The sequence below is a fragment of the Phaenicophaeus curvirostris genome, chromosome 1, assembly GCF_032191515.1.
Source record: "Phaenicophaeus curvirostris isolate KB17595 chromosome 1, BPBGC_Pcur_1.0, whole genome shotgun sequence".
NCBI classification, from domain to species: domain Eukaryota; kingdom Metazoa; phylum Chordata; class Aves; order Cuculiformes; family Cuculidae; genus Phaenicophaeus; species Phaenicophaeus curvirostris.
The window spans coordinates 73,180,283-73,196,280 of NC_091392.1; the positions used below are offsets into that span (position 1 = coordinate 73,180,283).

A 15,998-nucleotide genomic window follows, 5' to 3' on the forward strand; every position below is an offset into this window, starting at 1 on the left:
TGTGTTGGTGTTTGTACAGATAGCCTTCCTGTATCTTTCAAATAGGCATTGATTTACTATAGCTTCCATGTGAAAAGATGTATACCTGTTATTTAACAATCCCATCCGAACAGTTTAAAGGGACCGCTTATTTTTCACCCAATTTATAACTCCTCCGATATTTTAAAGGACTGCTGAAATCAATACAAATCTTAGAGTTTTCTATTATATTTGTTTTCCAACACCACTGGTTGTCAGTGTAGCTAGGAGTACAGACGCATTGGTACTGAAGAGCCAGTAGAGGGAGCACAAGACATTTCCTTTATATTTCCTCTTACATAAACATTGGCTACTGTTTGAGGGTTTTCTTAATTTTATTTCTCTGGAACAGGAAGAATTTTTGAAAAAAAAAGGTGATCTGCAGCTCAGATATTAAATCTGTGGAAGTCTTTAGGGTGCTGCATTCCCATGCTGCGAATTACTTGCCTGTTTTCCACCACTCTATTTCCCCTCCTATTCTCCCCTCCCTAAACGTTCCGTTTTCCTAAAGGATTTCCAAGCTGGGACATACATCATTCCTCCAGAGTTTATGACACATCATTGGATTGTCATGCGAATCATAAAGTTTGCGCATTCTGAACAAAGATAGCTTCCAGGCAGCACCAGGGCTGCAGAGTGTTAATTTTAAAAATAAAAGTTAATGTTTTGTGTAAAGGAGAAAGTAGATGTCAGGAAGAAACATATATATTCCACATACACGCTTTACGCTTTGCTTTGTGAAATGTGAGTATCTTAAGACAGAGTTTGCTAAAGTGAGCTAAAGGAAACCAAGCAAATTCAAATGTGAAGAGGCATTAAATGATTACCCCGGCCACACAATCATACATTTTGAAGCTCAGTAAACCCATAACTATGTATTATTGTAAGATTTTTAATTAGTAGACAACCCCATTTTGTGTATTAAAGTTTTTATTCCTTAGTAAGAATTTTTTTTAATCACAAAATAGTGTGGAAATATTTAGATAATAGAATTCATGGAGTGCTGGAAAATACTGAATATAAAGATCGATTTCTAATATATCACATACTAAACTGTTCTAAAACAGCTGGTTTCTTGCAGACAGGATTTATTTTTTAATAATTTAAGACAGCATAAGCTTGTATCAAGCATAAGCATTGTAACAAAAGTGCAACTTTTTCAGCAAATCCTCCCAAAAGATATTTAACTCAAAATATCATTAACACATATTTTCTCCCTACAAAAATAGCATGTCAGACATCATTAATCGGATGTATTAACAACTATTTACATACAGCCACTCTGTAGGCTAGGTTTTTTTTTTTTAACGTTGTTTAAACACAGCGTTTGAGGCAAACAGTAGCAACAGCAGCAGCAGATGCACCGAACGGACTGACAGACCCCGGACACGCACTCACTCCTCGCCAGGCTGTTGTGTCTCACCTCTTACATAACATTCAAGTGAGATTTCTCACAGTGCTACCTTGGCAACAAACTAAAAATATCTAGGCAAGGTCTTGGTTTAAGCCTTATTATAAAAGCCTTATCTGTGTGATTATCTGGTATCTGGTTTGTCTCCAGAAAGGGAAATCGCGATGTTTGAGCATGGGATGAGGAGAGAACCCATAAGGGAAACTTACCCCAACCAGACTAATCATTTCTGATTGCACAGTGAGGTGTTTACCTATGGCATCCAGTTTGTGTCATTCCAAATTCAGGATAAAATGAGTTTAGGCTGACGAGTCACTCTGTGTTTTCTTCGGGGAGAGTAGGGGCAGGGGGGTTCTTTTTGTAGTTCAGTGCAGAAACATTCATTTTATACAGCAAAGTTCGGGGCAAAATCTGGGGGGAACATACTAAATTAAATAAAGACAGGGTGAGAACAAACGCACTTGCCACACCTGTATACCGTAGCCAAAAAAAAAAAAAAAAAAAGTCAATAAACGCGAGGTTACATAACGGGCCTGGCCCTCCTTCCCTTGCACACCCAAAAGTCCCTGGGGCCGGCGGCACCCACGGGTGCCCAAGGCACTGCAGGTTTGGGCTCAGGGTCCGTCCCTCCTCGCTCGGGTTCTCAGTAAAGTGCTAGCACAGGTGCTGGGGGCTGCCCTGCCTCCTGAGCCCTGAGCCCACCCAGGTCTCCCGGACAACAAGTGCAAGTTCCTAAACGGGACTCGGGGACACTGTATAAACCCATTCCAAATAAGGTGCAACATTTAAGTTACCTTGTAGAGAGGAAAAAAAAAAATATCCTTAAGTATCCTATTTTTCCTTCCTTCTTTTTTCTTTTTTTTTTTTTCCTTAACATACTTACGCACTTAGAAAGCCAAACATTAAAAAAATACTGAGTAGCAAATTTTATCCTCGGCGGTGCTGCGCGGGGGCAGCGCCGGGACCGGCCACCCCGAGAGCGGGGCCGGGGCTGCCCCGGGCCGGGCCCCGTTGGGGCCGCGCTGACCCCGGCAGGCGGGGGCGCGGGTGCCGGCCCCTCCCCGCCAGTCCGAGGGGAGGGCGGCGGCGGCGGCGGGGACTCCCGGCTCACGGCCCCTCGGCGCCGGGCTCCTCGGCGGCGGCGGGCTCGGCGTCCTCGCCGGGCTCGGCGGCGAAGGGGTGCGGGAGGTGGGGCGCCGGGGGCAGCCCCGCGGCCGCCTTCTCGGCGGGGCCGAGCACGGAGGAGAGGCAGGGGAAGGAGGCGGCGGCGGCGGCGGCGGCGGCCTGGGCGGGGATGCCCGGGTAGAGCAGCGGGATGGGCGCGGCGGGGTACAGATACTTCTCCAGGCCGCCTTTATCCAGGAAGGGCTGCATGTAGGCGGCGGCGGACGGGGAGATGAAGTAGAAGGGCAGGCAGAAAGGCGCCGCCGCCGGCTGTCCGAAGGGGGCCCCGCCGGCGCCCGCTCCCAGCGCCATCAGCGAGCCCAGCAGCGCGGCGTCCGGTCTCAGCAGCGCCGCCGCCTCGGCGCCCCGCGCCGCCGCTCCCGGCGGGCCGGGCAGGGGGCTGCCGCCGCGGTCCGGCTTCAGCCGCTTGGGCGCGGGCGGCGCCTCGTCCCCCGCGGGCTCCTGCTTGATGGCCAGGGCGGGCAGCGGCCCCCCCGCCGCCGCGGGGCCGCGCTCGGGGCGCGCCTCGGCCTCCCCGCCGTAGCCGCTGTCCGTGTCCGTGTCGGTCTCGGCGCTGGGCTCGGCGTGAGTCCGCTGGATGACGGGCACGCAGTGCGCCTGGCCCTCCGGCTTGTGGCCCGGCGCGCAGGGGGGGGCGGGCGGCGAGGAGGAGGATCCCTTGGCGAGGGGGCCCGGCGGCGGGGAGAGGAGCTGGGGGCCGGGCAGGAACTGCGAGGAGACGGAGTGCAGGTGGCCGAGGAGCTGCGCGCATCGCTGCTCGCGGGGGGTCCAGCTCTCGAAGCGGGAGAGGTACTGCAGCACTTCCTTGGCGCACGTCTGGAAGCCCGAGTGGAAGGCGTCCAGGTCGGCCTGCACGGGAGACTTCATGGACCGCTCCCCTGCGGGGACAGACCGAACCGGGAGACGGCGTTTACCCGCGGCTCCGGCCGGGGGTGGGGGGGCCCGCTCCGCTCCCCTCCCCGCCCGCCCCCGGGGCTCGCTTACCGCTCTGCAGAGCCACGATCTTCTGGTGCTGCTGCTCCGTTAAGGCCGTCAGCGCTTTCAAGTGTTTCAAAGTCAATTCCAGCACCACCGCTTTCTCCAGGTGTCCCAGCGTCTGCAAAGGCGAGGGAAGCGAGGCGGCTCGGCTCCCTCCCGGCACGACGGGCTGCAGCCCAACGCCGCCTCCGCGACTCCGCGGAACCCGGTTCCCGAGGGGCGTCCCGGCCGGGGCCGCCCGTGTCCCCCGCCGCCCCGGCGGCTGCCCGCGCCCCCATCCCCACCTACCGTCAATTTCAGATGCTCGGGCAGTAAATCCTTCAGCTGGGCGATGCACTCGTTAATCCTGTCTCGCCTCTTCTTTTCTATCAGTCTGTGTGGCAGTTTGTACGTTTCCTAATTAGCAAAACCCGGGAAAAGCCAAGCGTTAGGCGAGAGCCCCTCGGAACGGCGACCAAAATCAAAACAAATGTCACGCCGACCACACGCCGCGCAAATTATCGCCGAGGCAGCGCTCTCCCCTCTGCTCGGAGTTCGGGGAGAAGTTAAAAGCGCAGCCCCGAGGATGCTCTCGGGAGCGACGCCGCGAACCCCAATTAGGCACTTAAGCGCAGAAACTTATCCTTACCTTGCTGTCATCCCTCTTCACGCCTCTTTTGGGTTTGCACATGTACAGGGAAGGGTAGTCCAACCTGGGGGAAAAGGCAAAGATCCGGCACCGGCAAGACGCGAGGGCTGCCCCGGCGCCTCCCCGGCCGGGCACAGACCCCGGCGGCCCGCGGGGCGCTCCGGCCACGGCACCGGCGGAGGGAGAGCCCCGCGGCACCGGCGGAGGGAGAGCCCCGCGCGCTTTCTCCAGAGGACGAAACCCCGCAGAGACACGAGACGGAGACGCTGCCCCGGCGCCTTACCCTATGAAATCCCTATGCTCCAGCAGCTGCCTCTCCGGCAAGCGGGAGATTCCTTCATCCATGTCTGGCAGCGGCTGACGCTTCGTCGCTGCGTTGGACCGAGCCTGCGGGACGCCGAGATCACTCTGTGGAGCTCCGCGAGCGACCCTGCGCACATGCAGCCTCCGTGCCCCTCTCCCGTGCAGTGGCCAAAGCGTGCGGCGCTTCGTCGTCCCCCGCCGACCCCCCTTCTTCTTCTTCTTCCTCCTCCTCCTCCTGTGCCCCCCCCCCCCCCCCGCGCCTCGCTCCCGCTCCCCGCGCACACGCCGCGAGCCTGCACCCGCCGCCGCCGCCGCGCCTGCCCGCGGGGCACGCGCGCCGCCAGCCAGCCCCGCGCGCGGCTCACGTGCGGCGCGCGCCGGGAGGGCGCGGGGCGGGGCGGGGCCGGGGAGGGCGGGGCGGGGCGGGAACGGGGACGGCGGGTGAGGGGTGTCCCGCCGCCGGGCCCCCCCGGCGGGCAGCGCCGGTGCCAGCGGCGGCGCGGTTCACGGCATCGCCGGCGTTACCAGTGCTTTTGCCTTATTCTGTTTGTCCCGTCTCATTAGTGCTATTTTGTTCCTATTATTTACTTGGTACCGTTTTATTTGTGTTATTTTATTTCTCATATTTTATCTCATTTTATGTCTATTATTGTGTTTATTATTTATTATTTAATAGTTATTTCTATTTTTTATTTCTATTTTTATTTCTATTTTTTATTTCTATTTTTATTTCTATTTTTTATTTTTATTTCTATTATTTATTTCTATTATTTATTATTTATTTCTATTATTGCGTTTCTATCATTTCACTGATTTTTATTATTTTCTACCTGCGGACGTGACCCGCACGTGCAAAACATGCGGAACCCCTGTCCCCAGCCGCCCCTGCCCGGTGACACCCCTCCCCCCGCCTCCCCCCCGGCTCCGGGTCCCCGCGCCTCCCCACCGAGGTGGCGTTGGGGTCCGGGCGCCTCCCGCCTCTCCCGAGGGGGCGGGGAGGGGGGGGGGGTCACGTTCGGGCGTATCTTTCAGCGAAGGCGGGCGGGGGCGCGGGCGCGAGCACGCGCGCCCCCGCGTGCCGGCGGCGGCGGCAGCCCCGGGGCGCTCCCTGGCTCGGCTCCCGGCGATCCCGCCGTTCCCGGCAGCTCTCCCGCCCGGCCTTTGGACGGGAGCCCGGTCCGCCCCGCCGCGCCAGCGACCCCGCGGCAAAAGCGCTTCTTGTAAAAGCGCTTCGGTAAATACACCTGAGGGCGCGTGCGGTGTGAACGGGTCCGCGCCTCGCGGGGCGCGCCGGGAGAGGATTCGCGCTGGTGCGGCGTGACCGGCCGCGGCACCGGCGGCCGCCTACCCTAATCCCGTCTCACGCTGGTACGAGCACAGGGCCGGCAACGTGACCCGGACCTGCTGCCACATCACCGCCGCCGGCGGCACCGGGCGGGCCCGCCCCGCCGCCCCCCCGCCCGCAGGCGCCGGCACCGGCACCGGGCAGACCCCGGCTCGGAGTGAAAGGGCAGCACCGGGTAACCCCCCGGCTCGAGCAGCACCGGGCAGACCCCCAGCTCGGAGTAACGGGGCAGCACCGGGCACTCGAGCGGCACTGGGCAGCCCCCCGGCTCGGGGCACCGGGCAGCCTCCCAGCTCGGTGTAACGGGGCAGCACCGGGCAGCCCCCCGGCTCGAGCAGCACCGGGATCCAGCCCCGAAAAGCACCGGGCACCTCCCCAGCTCGGGGTAGCGGGCAGCACCGGGCATCCCCCGGCTCGGGGCACCGGGCAGACCCCCAGCTCGGTGTAACGGGGCAGCCCCGGGCAGCCCCCGGCTAGGCGCACCGTGCGGCACCGGGCAGCCCCCCGGCTCCACCACCGGGCTCCAGCGCCGAGCAGCCCCGAGCACCCCCCCGGCTCGGGGCACCGGGCAGTCCCGGGCAGCTCCGCGCTCCCAGCCCCCCCGTGCCAGGCGCCCCGCCGGGACGCCGCAGCCGGTGCGAGGGGCGGTGCTGCCGCCCCGGGGAAGCGGGGTGCTGTCCCGGTGCCCCGGGCGGCGGCGCGCTGTGCCCGTGTCCCCGCGGGCGGCGGTGCGTGTGCGGCCCTGCAACGTGCGGGGTGGTGGGGGGGGCGGCCCCGTCCCCACGTGCGGTGCGGGGGGAGAGCAGCGCGCCCCCCGCGCTCCGCACGCACCCCGGCACGGAGCCGGGCGGCGGCTTTCCCTCCGGTATTCCCGGCGGGAAGCGTCAGCGGAGGATGCAGCACAGATGGGGGTTTCCCCTCGGCCAGCCCCAGGCGCTCGCCTCCCGGCTGGTTCGGCTTCGCTCCCTCCCTCCGCGGGCTCCTGGAGGTGCCTGACCCCCCAGCCCCCGAGAAAAGGGGCAGTTCGGGGCTCCCACGGCAGCTGGAAGGGAATTATCCCAGAGAACAGAAAGCCCGCCCCCGCCAACCAAAAGAGGGACTAGAGCCTCACACCATTCCTTTCTAACCACCGCGTTTTACAGGTAATCTTGTCATGAGGGTAACTCGTGATTTTTATCTTCGAGGGGCTGCTGAGACCACGCTGCCCGCGTGTAAAGTGCAAATGAGGTTTTAGGAGCAGCGAAGGCTCCAGGCTCCGATGCGGTGCTTGAGGCTCCTGCTAGGCGGGCTCTGCAGGCTTATATGGCTCTTACCCTGTTACCCTGATGACATTTTCACACTGTCAGCGCAGCTACACTGGAGTCTAAAAATAAACAACATCAATGTATGCCGCGTGCCTACAGGTTATATTTGGGGGTGTCAGAAGGAGGGACCTTCAGACTGCGGCAGAGGTTGTGGGGAGAACCAGCTGCTGGCAAGAAAACCAAACTGTTACATAGACCGGACTGTATAGACCTGCTCCCTCGGGAAGCGGATTGCAGGCTGCGAGTGACGCTTTCTGAGTGTCAGCATGAAGAGCTTGGGGGTGCTGATTGATGAGAAGCTCGACCTGAGCTGGCAATGTGCGCTCACAGCCCAGAAGGCCAACCGTATGCTGGGCTGCATCAAAAAAAGCGTGGCCAGCAGGGCAAAGGAGGTGATTCTACCCCTCTGTTCCTCTCTTGTGAGATCTCACCGGGAGTATAGTGCCCAGTTCTGGAATCCTCAACATAAGAAGGGTATGGAACTGTTGGAATGGGTCCAGAGGAGGCTACAAGGCTGATGAGAGGGCAGGAGCACCTCCTACACGAGGACAGGCTGAGAGAGTTGGGGTTGTTCAGCCTGGAGAAGAGAAGGTTCTCGGGAGACCTTACAGTGACTTTCCAGTACCTGAAGGGGCTACAGGAAAGGTGGGGAGGGATTGTTTACAAAGGTTTGTAGCGATAGGACTAGGGGCAATGGGTATAAACTGGAGAGGGGCAGATTCAGACTAGGCATAAGGAGGAATTTCTTCACCATGAGAGTGGTGAGACACTGGCACGGGTTGCCCAGGGAAGCTGTGGCTGCCCCTTCTCGGGAGGTGTTCAAGGCCAGGCTGGATGGAGTGTGGAGCAGCCTGATCTAGTGGGAGGCGTCCCTGCCTATGGCAAGGGGGTTGGAACTGGATGTTCTTTAAGGTCCCTTCCAACCCAAACTATTCTATGATTCTGAGTCAAGCAGGAGTTTGCCCTGCAGGGTGGCATTGGTTGCCCCAAGGTAGGCACCCATGTTGGACATTTAAGTTGAAGCTGCAGACTTGCTTGCTAGTCCGTGGAGAGAAACAAATGCTTTCAGTGTGAAATTCCTCTCCTCCTGACCTCCTGGTCTTTGAGAAAGCACCAAGAAAACTGGAGGCACAGCCTAAATAAGAGAAGGAGCTTAACCCTGGGATAGAGCACAAGACCTTTTGGGAGGACTCTGTCTCAAAGGGAGTTTGAACTCTGAAAGAAAAATTTCCTCCAACTTATTGCTCCCATGGATGGGAAAGCAGGGCTTCACGTGGTTTCTGTAAGTAATACATGGGGTGGGGAGCAAGGGGTGAACATTTCTGGAGCCCCTCCTTGTGGAGCACCTGGAGCATTTTTGGAGCACCTTTGCCATCTTCATCATTTCTGGAACAACCTGCAAATCTTCAAATTATGGAAACATTGTCTGGAGAGAGGCTCAGCTTCTAGGAGGAGAGGTCCTAATTCTGGTATTCCTTTGGAACCGGGTGGGAACGGAAATTGAAAATGACCAAAAGATGCAAAAAATGAACAGAGACAGCTGGAGACTGCACCAGCAAAATGAGTTCACGCAACATCTGGAAACTTCTAAGAGAGGTTTATAAGAGGTCACCTGTAGGCAAGGATAAAAGGCTTCAGTGTCCAGGGAGAGTGCAAAATTCTCCTGGAAGATTCCCAGTTTAAAATGGCAAGATGGATCAAAGAGGTGATTAGTAGCATTACTATCATGGAAAAGAATGTTTTCCAGAATATAAGAGGCAAAAGAAGAGCTTTGTCTGATTTACAAGCCAAAATGAACCACAGCAAAGAGTTAAGAAACTGAAAAAATCACTCAGAAAAGGAAATCAAAGGTTTGCAGGTCACCACAGGAAAAAAACCCAGCCTCCTGCTGAAGACAAGGGCTAGCCAGAACACCGCCTGCTTCCAAACACTCACCACCACTTTCAGCCCATAGGAGGAAGGAATCAAACTGTCCCAGCTGAATCAGTGCAAAAGCCACAGAGAATACATCTGGTAGGCTTATTCAAGTCAGTCCATAAGCGCAGCATAAGGGAACAGCTCTGAAATAGGGTACCTAAGAGCCAACTTGACGGGTTCAGTTCTCACAGCAGTGAGTACTTGCCTTCAGGAAAAAAAAAGATTGAATTATCTAGGCTGGCTGTATGACTAGAGTAAGCCATCAGTTAGAGAGAGCTTGTCAGCCGTGTGCTACAAAGTGGGGGACAAAGAAAATTCAGCTGAAGGATCTGGATCATTCTGGTTGAATAACGAGATATTACTGAAGACTTCCAGGGTAAATTGGATATTGACCTATTCATAGATTTTTAATTGTGGGATGACCAGATTGAGACCAGGGGAAAATGAAACAGAAGCACATAAAAACTCAACCTGGGTGATAAAAATAGTCCAGCTGTCCTGGAGGCCAGCAGATGATGTCTCAGGAGGAGCAAATGAACAGAGCATGCATGTAATGTAAGCTTCCCAGGCTGGTGTTCCAGGTCCCAGTGGCCCACGGTTCAGACTTTCTGAGCCAGAAACGGTATCTCCGTTTCTTTCTGAGCCAAAGGTGCCATGAGAGACAGAGGAATTTGCCAAGGTACTTAAATCATGAGTTACAGGAGACCATCGGTCCAGGAAGCAGACAGTGGTGAGAAGTTGTTCAGTCACTGGGAGTCCTGTCAGAGCAGCTCTGTGGCTAATGCAGAGGGAAGAAAAGAAAAAATTTTCTATTTCAGAGTGTGCCGCACACACATAATGCATGTAAAGCATGTAAAGCAAAAAATGCTCCTGAATTCAGAAGCAGAAATAAAATAACCTGACTGTGGGAAGGTGGTGGGTCAAGACAAGACACAACATGCAATGAGGCTTTTGCAGTATTGCAAAATGGGGAAATGGGGGTAGATTCAACTTGGGAGGTAGTCTCAGGACCACATTTTTGTGCAGGACTGTTGCAAAAACCTTACAAGGGGGACATCGGTCACAAAGTTATCCTAGGCCATATGAAATGAGTGATATTGACAGAGAGGGTCCAAAGTCAACCAGATCAGCCAATGTGGACCGGCACTTGGACTAATGGTGGCCGAGCTAATCGGCTGGAAATGGATAGCAGTGACAGGCGTGCACAGACACTTCCAAACCTGGGAGAGTCAGATTGGTAAAGCAGGGGCACTGGAGCAAAAAGTCATGCGTGATGTTGTCCTCAGTGCCCTATGGCTGTAACTGTGTGATAAACACCAGGAACTGTGCCTTACCCTGTCAATTTGGAAATTCCCTTTAAAGACGTGTTTAAAGTGAAGCAAGGTCAGTCAGAACTTGTGGATGTGAAACACAAATGATCACCATCTGTCTGCTGGATGTTTTCCAGGAGCAACAACTAGGAACAAATAAAAGATCCTTCTCCCCTAGGCATCCCCTCTGAAGTCACTGGAAAGAAGATGTGTCTGTGAATGAAGCTACCTTGGATGACACCACTGGGTTCAGTGTGGTCCTTCACAATAGATCTGAAAGCTGCATATTGACAGGCAGAAGCAAGCTGGAAAATTATGAATGTTGCTTTCTCAGTGAAGCCTGATCTGGCAATTTAGTGATTGTCAGGGGCCTACATAATGTACCAGCTACACTGGAGAGTCTGGTGGGGAAGGTGTGCCACACCACACCAACAGAAGGTCTGGAATGGCCTCAGCCTTTCAAGAGATCTTTTGTGCTTAGGCTAATTATGGGTGCATGCTGAGACCTTTGAACAAGAAATGGTTGGTACAGTTACACGTATCTTGGGATAAGTTCAAGGCCGACAGTCTGTAACTGGTCCCAAAGGAAAGGGAATTTTTCCAAAAGCAGGTAACTTATGTCCACCACAGAACTACTGGTGGGGAATTTCCACTGAGGAAACCAAAACTGAGACTGCCTGGAGCTGGCCCACTCTCCCACCTGCAGAGGTGCAGGTTGGTAGGACTCTGCTCGTATTACAGAGGGTTTGTTTGTAGATTTGCTGACATTGCAAAACCTTGCACAGGCAGGGCAACAGAGCGAGAGCATTTCAGTGGTCAACAGAATAGTATTTAGCAGTTTCAACTGGTGCAATTCTTGCCGGTGGTTAAATTTGCTGATAAGTTTTGTTGGTATTTGCACAGAAGCAACACTACAGTAACAGTAGGCCATGGATCCTTGCAATAGCTCGCTCTGTGAGCCTAGGAATCCCTAATGCAATTTGCTTGAGTATTAGGAAAATGGCAATTTTGCAATTACACACTTAGCTACATGTCTGGGCATAAACGGAGTAGTGGTAATGCCTAGTCCAAGCAGCAGCTTGGGGAGTCAACGCAAACCATGTCACGGTTGCAAAATGGAAGAGGTGATTCTTCAAGGATATGAATGTAGTGAAGAAGATACTTGTTTCTTCTCTTACAACTTGTAGATGTGCAAATGTTTCTAGATTGGGAAATTCACTTGTCCTGGAATGAGGTATACCTTTGAGGCACAATGAAGTGTATCTTTGGAGTACCAAGGGAAAAACATTCTCTTCATGGTGAGAAAGTTTGAAGTTAAAGGTGAAATACTACATAAAAGTTACAGTGCGTGGGAACAAGCTGGAGAGCACCTTGTTAGGTGATAGCTGGGGCAGGAAGTTCGGAGATTATTATTTTAAAACTGGCGAATGTTTTGAGCCATACTGGGTTTCTACACATTCCCAAAAAGCCTGAGCTAAGCTAAGAGAAAAATCCTACTGGGTAAGATTCAGGACAGATGCACAAAATGTGTGCAGGAGATGAATGCCCCAATTGCAAATAACGGTCCCACAGAACACAGTGAGACACCATGAAGTGATATCTGACAGAATAATTTCATTAATGGGCTGTATTGCTTGATGTTTTTGAGTTTCTGTCTGAAGCAGATTCTGGGAGCTGCTGCCTATTTCACAAAATGCCCTGAAGCTTGTCTGTTAGGACACCAGTGCCAGATGTCCAAGTGAAAGATGTCCTCTCCCTCTAAGTCCTAGGAGGTATGGAAGGATTGCACAAATCTCAAGGGAGAAGCACTACATCTAGAACATTTCAGCAGATCTGTGGGGTGGTTTGGATCCCTGATGCATATCCATGTGACCACAGCCTGAAGGTTTGTGGGATGTTTTCTTTCCAGACTCTTCCAGTCAACTGCTTTGCTCCTCAGAACGGCATCAAGCAGTAAGACCCAGCATATTACAGTCCTTTTGGAGGCCTCAGGAGTAGCAAAGCACTTCCTTACCATTTTGGTGAAATCCTAAGGACTCCAGCATGCCTTTTTATGGAGTTTCAGGAGAAGAACAAGGAGGTTTGGATCATGCATTGAAGAACATTTTCCCTCTTTTTTTTTTTTAAGTGGAATTCTGGGATATTTTAAAGTCTAAGAAAAAACAGAATGAAATCTTAAAAAGGATAAACCTAGAGGAACACTGCAGGACTTGCTGTATAAGGGCATACAGTAGTGACCTAGATATTTATGGTGGTATACGGAGTACAGCGGGGTCCTGAAACAAAATCCCATGCAACCATGAGGCCCATTAGAAAATGTACTTGGGAAGAACATACTGAGGGAACAAAACTTCAGGGTTTCATTCTTCCTCTGGTCTTCCCTCACTGCCGATGTAGTTGTGAAACCCTGAGGCTGAGGAAATTAAAGCACAAATCCCCTTCCTCCCTGCTAGCTCCAAATGTGCAGAGATTTGCAGGCAGGGTGCAGGCTTACTGAATGCACCTCAAGAGCACTTGGTGAGTGGCTTCCTGGAAGGGAATCAAGAAGCAGAAACTATGAGAAAGGGGAGTACAAATGTTTTGGATTAGAGATAGGAAAAAAACCTTACTGAAGCATACTGTGTAATTACAGGTAAGTAAGAATATGTCATTCATCACTTCTTAAATGATTTTTCCTCATTCCCTGCGTGGTTGGTTTATTAGAGCTCTGTCTCTTTGAGCTCCTTCAGGATAAATGAGGTGTCTGAGAGGGCAGGTATGGGAGAGGGGGGTGAGTCTTCCTTAAGTCTAAGGGGGCAGGACAGTCACCCTCCTCTATGAAACAGTAATTGCACCATCCCAGACACTTGGCTGTGGACAGGTAGGTGCAGAGAAGCTGAGAGAAGTTAGAGAAAAAGGCCAGTGAGTTTTTTTGGGTGCAACTGCTATGTGGACCAGGGTGTCCCTGAGCAAAGACTCAGGCTTCAGTCATATGAGCCCTTCTGGGTTCAGTGAAGAAGACCTGAGAGTTTTACGAACGAAGATTTTAGTGAGAGAGCCCCTGAATTCATAATATTTTTTTTCTTCAGAGATGGAATAATCTTCAAGAATGCACATTTCTAGTTGACCTTTAGGGGCATAATAGTGTTTTCTCCATTTTTTCATTGTAGACCTTCTGCTTAAAATTTTCGCCAGGCCACCCAGCCTGTCCTCTTGCTACATGACAAGGGTGCATAAAGACATACGGGTCTGGAAGTGTTGAGCTGTTTAGCTTAGAGGGACAAGGGAGAAATTAGGGGGTCTGCTGGTGCCTGTCTGCTTCTGTCACCACCCCAGAGCTACCTGGAGTACACAAGCATGGACAAGCCCTCTGCATTATATAAAGAAACTGATAGACCTGGGCAGGCAAGCTGAACTATTTCTTTTTGACCTAGGATGGGTACCAAGCCCCAGACGATGAGCAGGACAATACAGAGCTCAGCACAGACACTCAAGAAAAAGGACAGGCATGTTTGATGACAACTAAAAACCTGTTATCCCAGATGGAAGGATAAGACAGATCTTAGACCCATCCAAGCTTGTCAGGAAGTATCCAGGATACCTCTGTACCTTATACCAGGTGGAAAATACCCCCTTGACCATTTGTGTCTAAATTCTCTGCTCCCTCCAGGGTGGCCTTTGCTCCTGGACCAGATGGCAGGGATGGTCACCTGTGCTTACAGTGCTCCCTGGCATGAGCAGTGCCACGAGGAGTGCCCAGGGCTCTGAGGCTCTTGCAAATCCTGCTTGGTAGGGGTCACTCTCCTGCAGTATCATTCATCTCCCCTCTGTTTTACCAGACTGCTGCTGATGCAGCCCAGGCTTGACCACTGGCTCTGCATGGCACCTGGCTGTGTGCAGGGAGTGATGGTGACAGGCCTGGCAAGTCTCCCTTCTTCACAGGGAAACTCTACTCCCCCCACAAGCAGATTTCCAGACAGCTCCCTTTTATGAGGATGGATTTCAGCAAGGCTTTAAAATCCAGCCTCATTTAACTCGTCTCCCAGCCTTGTCCTCTGTGTCTTGCTGGGGAGGAATTGCATGACCCCCTTTAAGCTGTTGGCAGCCAGGCTTTCAATGTGGCAAGGGATCCAGGCTGTGTCTGGGCAAATGTTTTCTTTCTGTGGTCAGAAAGCAGGGCTGGGTAAAGGCACCGTGCCCAAGGCACATCCTGACAATGAGCCCCTGCCCACCCAGGCCATGCTGGGTCCTGATCTCCCACGTTGACAGCAGGGACAGAGCAGATGATAGTGACCTGGGTCTTCGTCAGGGGAAATGCTCTTCCCTTGGGAGCAGAAGGGACCCTCAGGCCTGTGGGAAGGAGACCTCCCTGCTGGGGAGGAACTGGGAGGGGGCAATATGGATGGGACCAGAAAGGGAGCTTGGGATGCATCAGAGAGATGGGATCACGCTTGTGCCACCCACACAGTCCACTTCTGAGGCACACTGTCACCCGCTGTCTCTGGTGGCTTGGCTCAGTGTTGTTGCCCTGCTGAAAGGCAGTGAGCAGCCTGTGCATCTCGGCATGATCACTGGGGACCCCTGCTCTTTGGCAGACATTGCTGAGGTTGCAGTTGCATCATTCACACACACACACACACACACACACACGCACATGCACACACCCTACAACTGTGAAGATCCAACTAATCTTTTCATAAAAATATCTTAACATTCCAAGCCCCAGGCACAAACCTGCTATGCCTGCTGGTGGCCTTGGCAGAGAGCAGAGGATTAAATCACCAAATCCAAGGCCTCGCTTCAGCATATACCCATTAAAGCTCATGATTTTATGTCAGAGCTGGAAAAGATCAGTGGTATGGAAAGGTCAGTATTGTGTTTTATTGTTGTTTACTTCCTTTACTGTCCTGAAAAAGGAACGAGGACATCAGAGGGGTGCAGGACTCCTGGAAGTGAACAGGTGAGGCATGACATCCAAGTTAGGGAAAGCAGTGGGCAATGCTCATCACGCCTCCTCGTATTCAGAGCACGGTGGGTAGCAGGTCCCTGAGAATCTCCTCTGCCGTGAGGAGAAGGTGGCATACAGCCATTTCACTACTTTTCTTGAGCTCTACTCCGTGACTTTTCTAAAACAGCTGTGGCCAAAGTTTATCCCACAGAGCTCTGCACAGTCATCCAGGGCTTTACAAGGAGGTCTCACTTTGTGGACTTTGCCGTATGGCACGAGCCCCTCTTTAAACTCCCCTGTGTGTGATGTCTTGAGCAAAACAATAAGACCTTCACCAAAACTGCTCCCTGAAGAGCAGGGACACTGAAGTGCAAATACTCGTACCTGCCCTAAGAATTGAGCTGAGGTGATGAGAGCTCTCCTGGGCAAGCAGGACCGCTACCACATCCCTGTTTCCCAGCCCTACAAACCAAATGGTGAAGGAGACAAAAAAAAACTTGGATTTTTTTACTACTTTCCTGTTTTGCAGACTAATATTTTAACTCATGTTCTTTTTTTTTTTTTCTGACATTTTTTAAATGTCTTTTCTCAGTCTAGGTAAAACCAAAACCAAAACCCCCGAGGTGCTGAGGGGCATGGTTTAGTGTTTGATAGGAATGGTTGGACTCGATG

The 15,998-nt window shown here is 53.0% G+C and overlaps 2 protein-coding genes across 2 annotated transcripts in view; both read right to left on the reverse strand.

Moving 5' to 3' along the window:
* The window catches only part of ITPR2 (inositol 1,4,5-trisphosphate receptor type 2), a 998,050-nt gene that overhangs the window by 644,480 nt on the left and 337,572 nt on the right, over positions 1 to 15,998 (reverse strand). The gene's annotated exons all lie outside the window — the stretch shown is intronic.
* BHLHE41 (basic helix-loop-helix family member e41) lies at positions 2,455 to 4,760 on the reverse strand. The gene is made up of 5 exons (XM_069862917.1): positions 4,504 to 4,760; positions 4,221 to 4,284; positions 3,881 to 3,988; positions 3,599 to 3,710; positions 2,455 to 3,492 (listed from the first exon to the last, which is right to left on the reverse strand). The coding sequence occupies exons 1-5, from the start codon at positions 4,563 to 4,565 to the stop codon at positions 2,537 to 2,539; spliced, it is 1,302 nt and encodes a 433-aa protein (XP_069719018.1). The 5' UTR covers positions 4,566 to 4,760; the 3' UTR covers positions 2,455 to 2,536.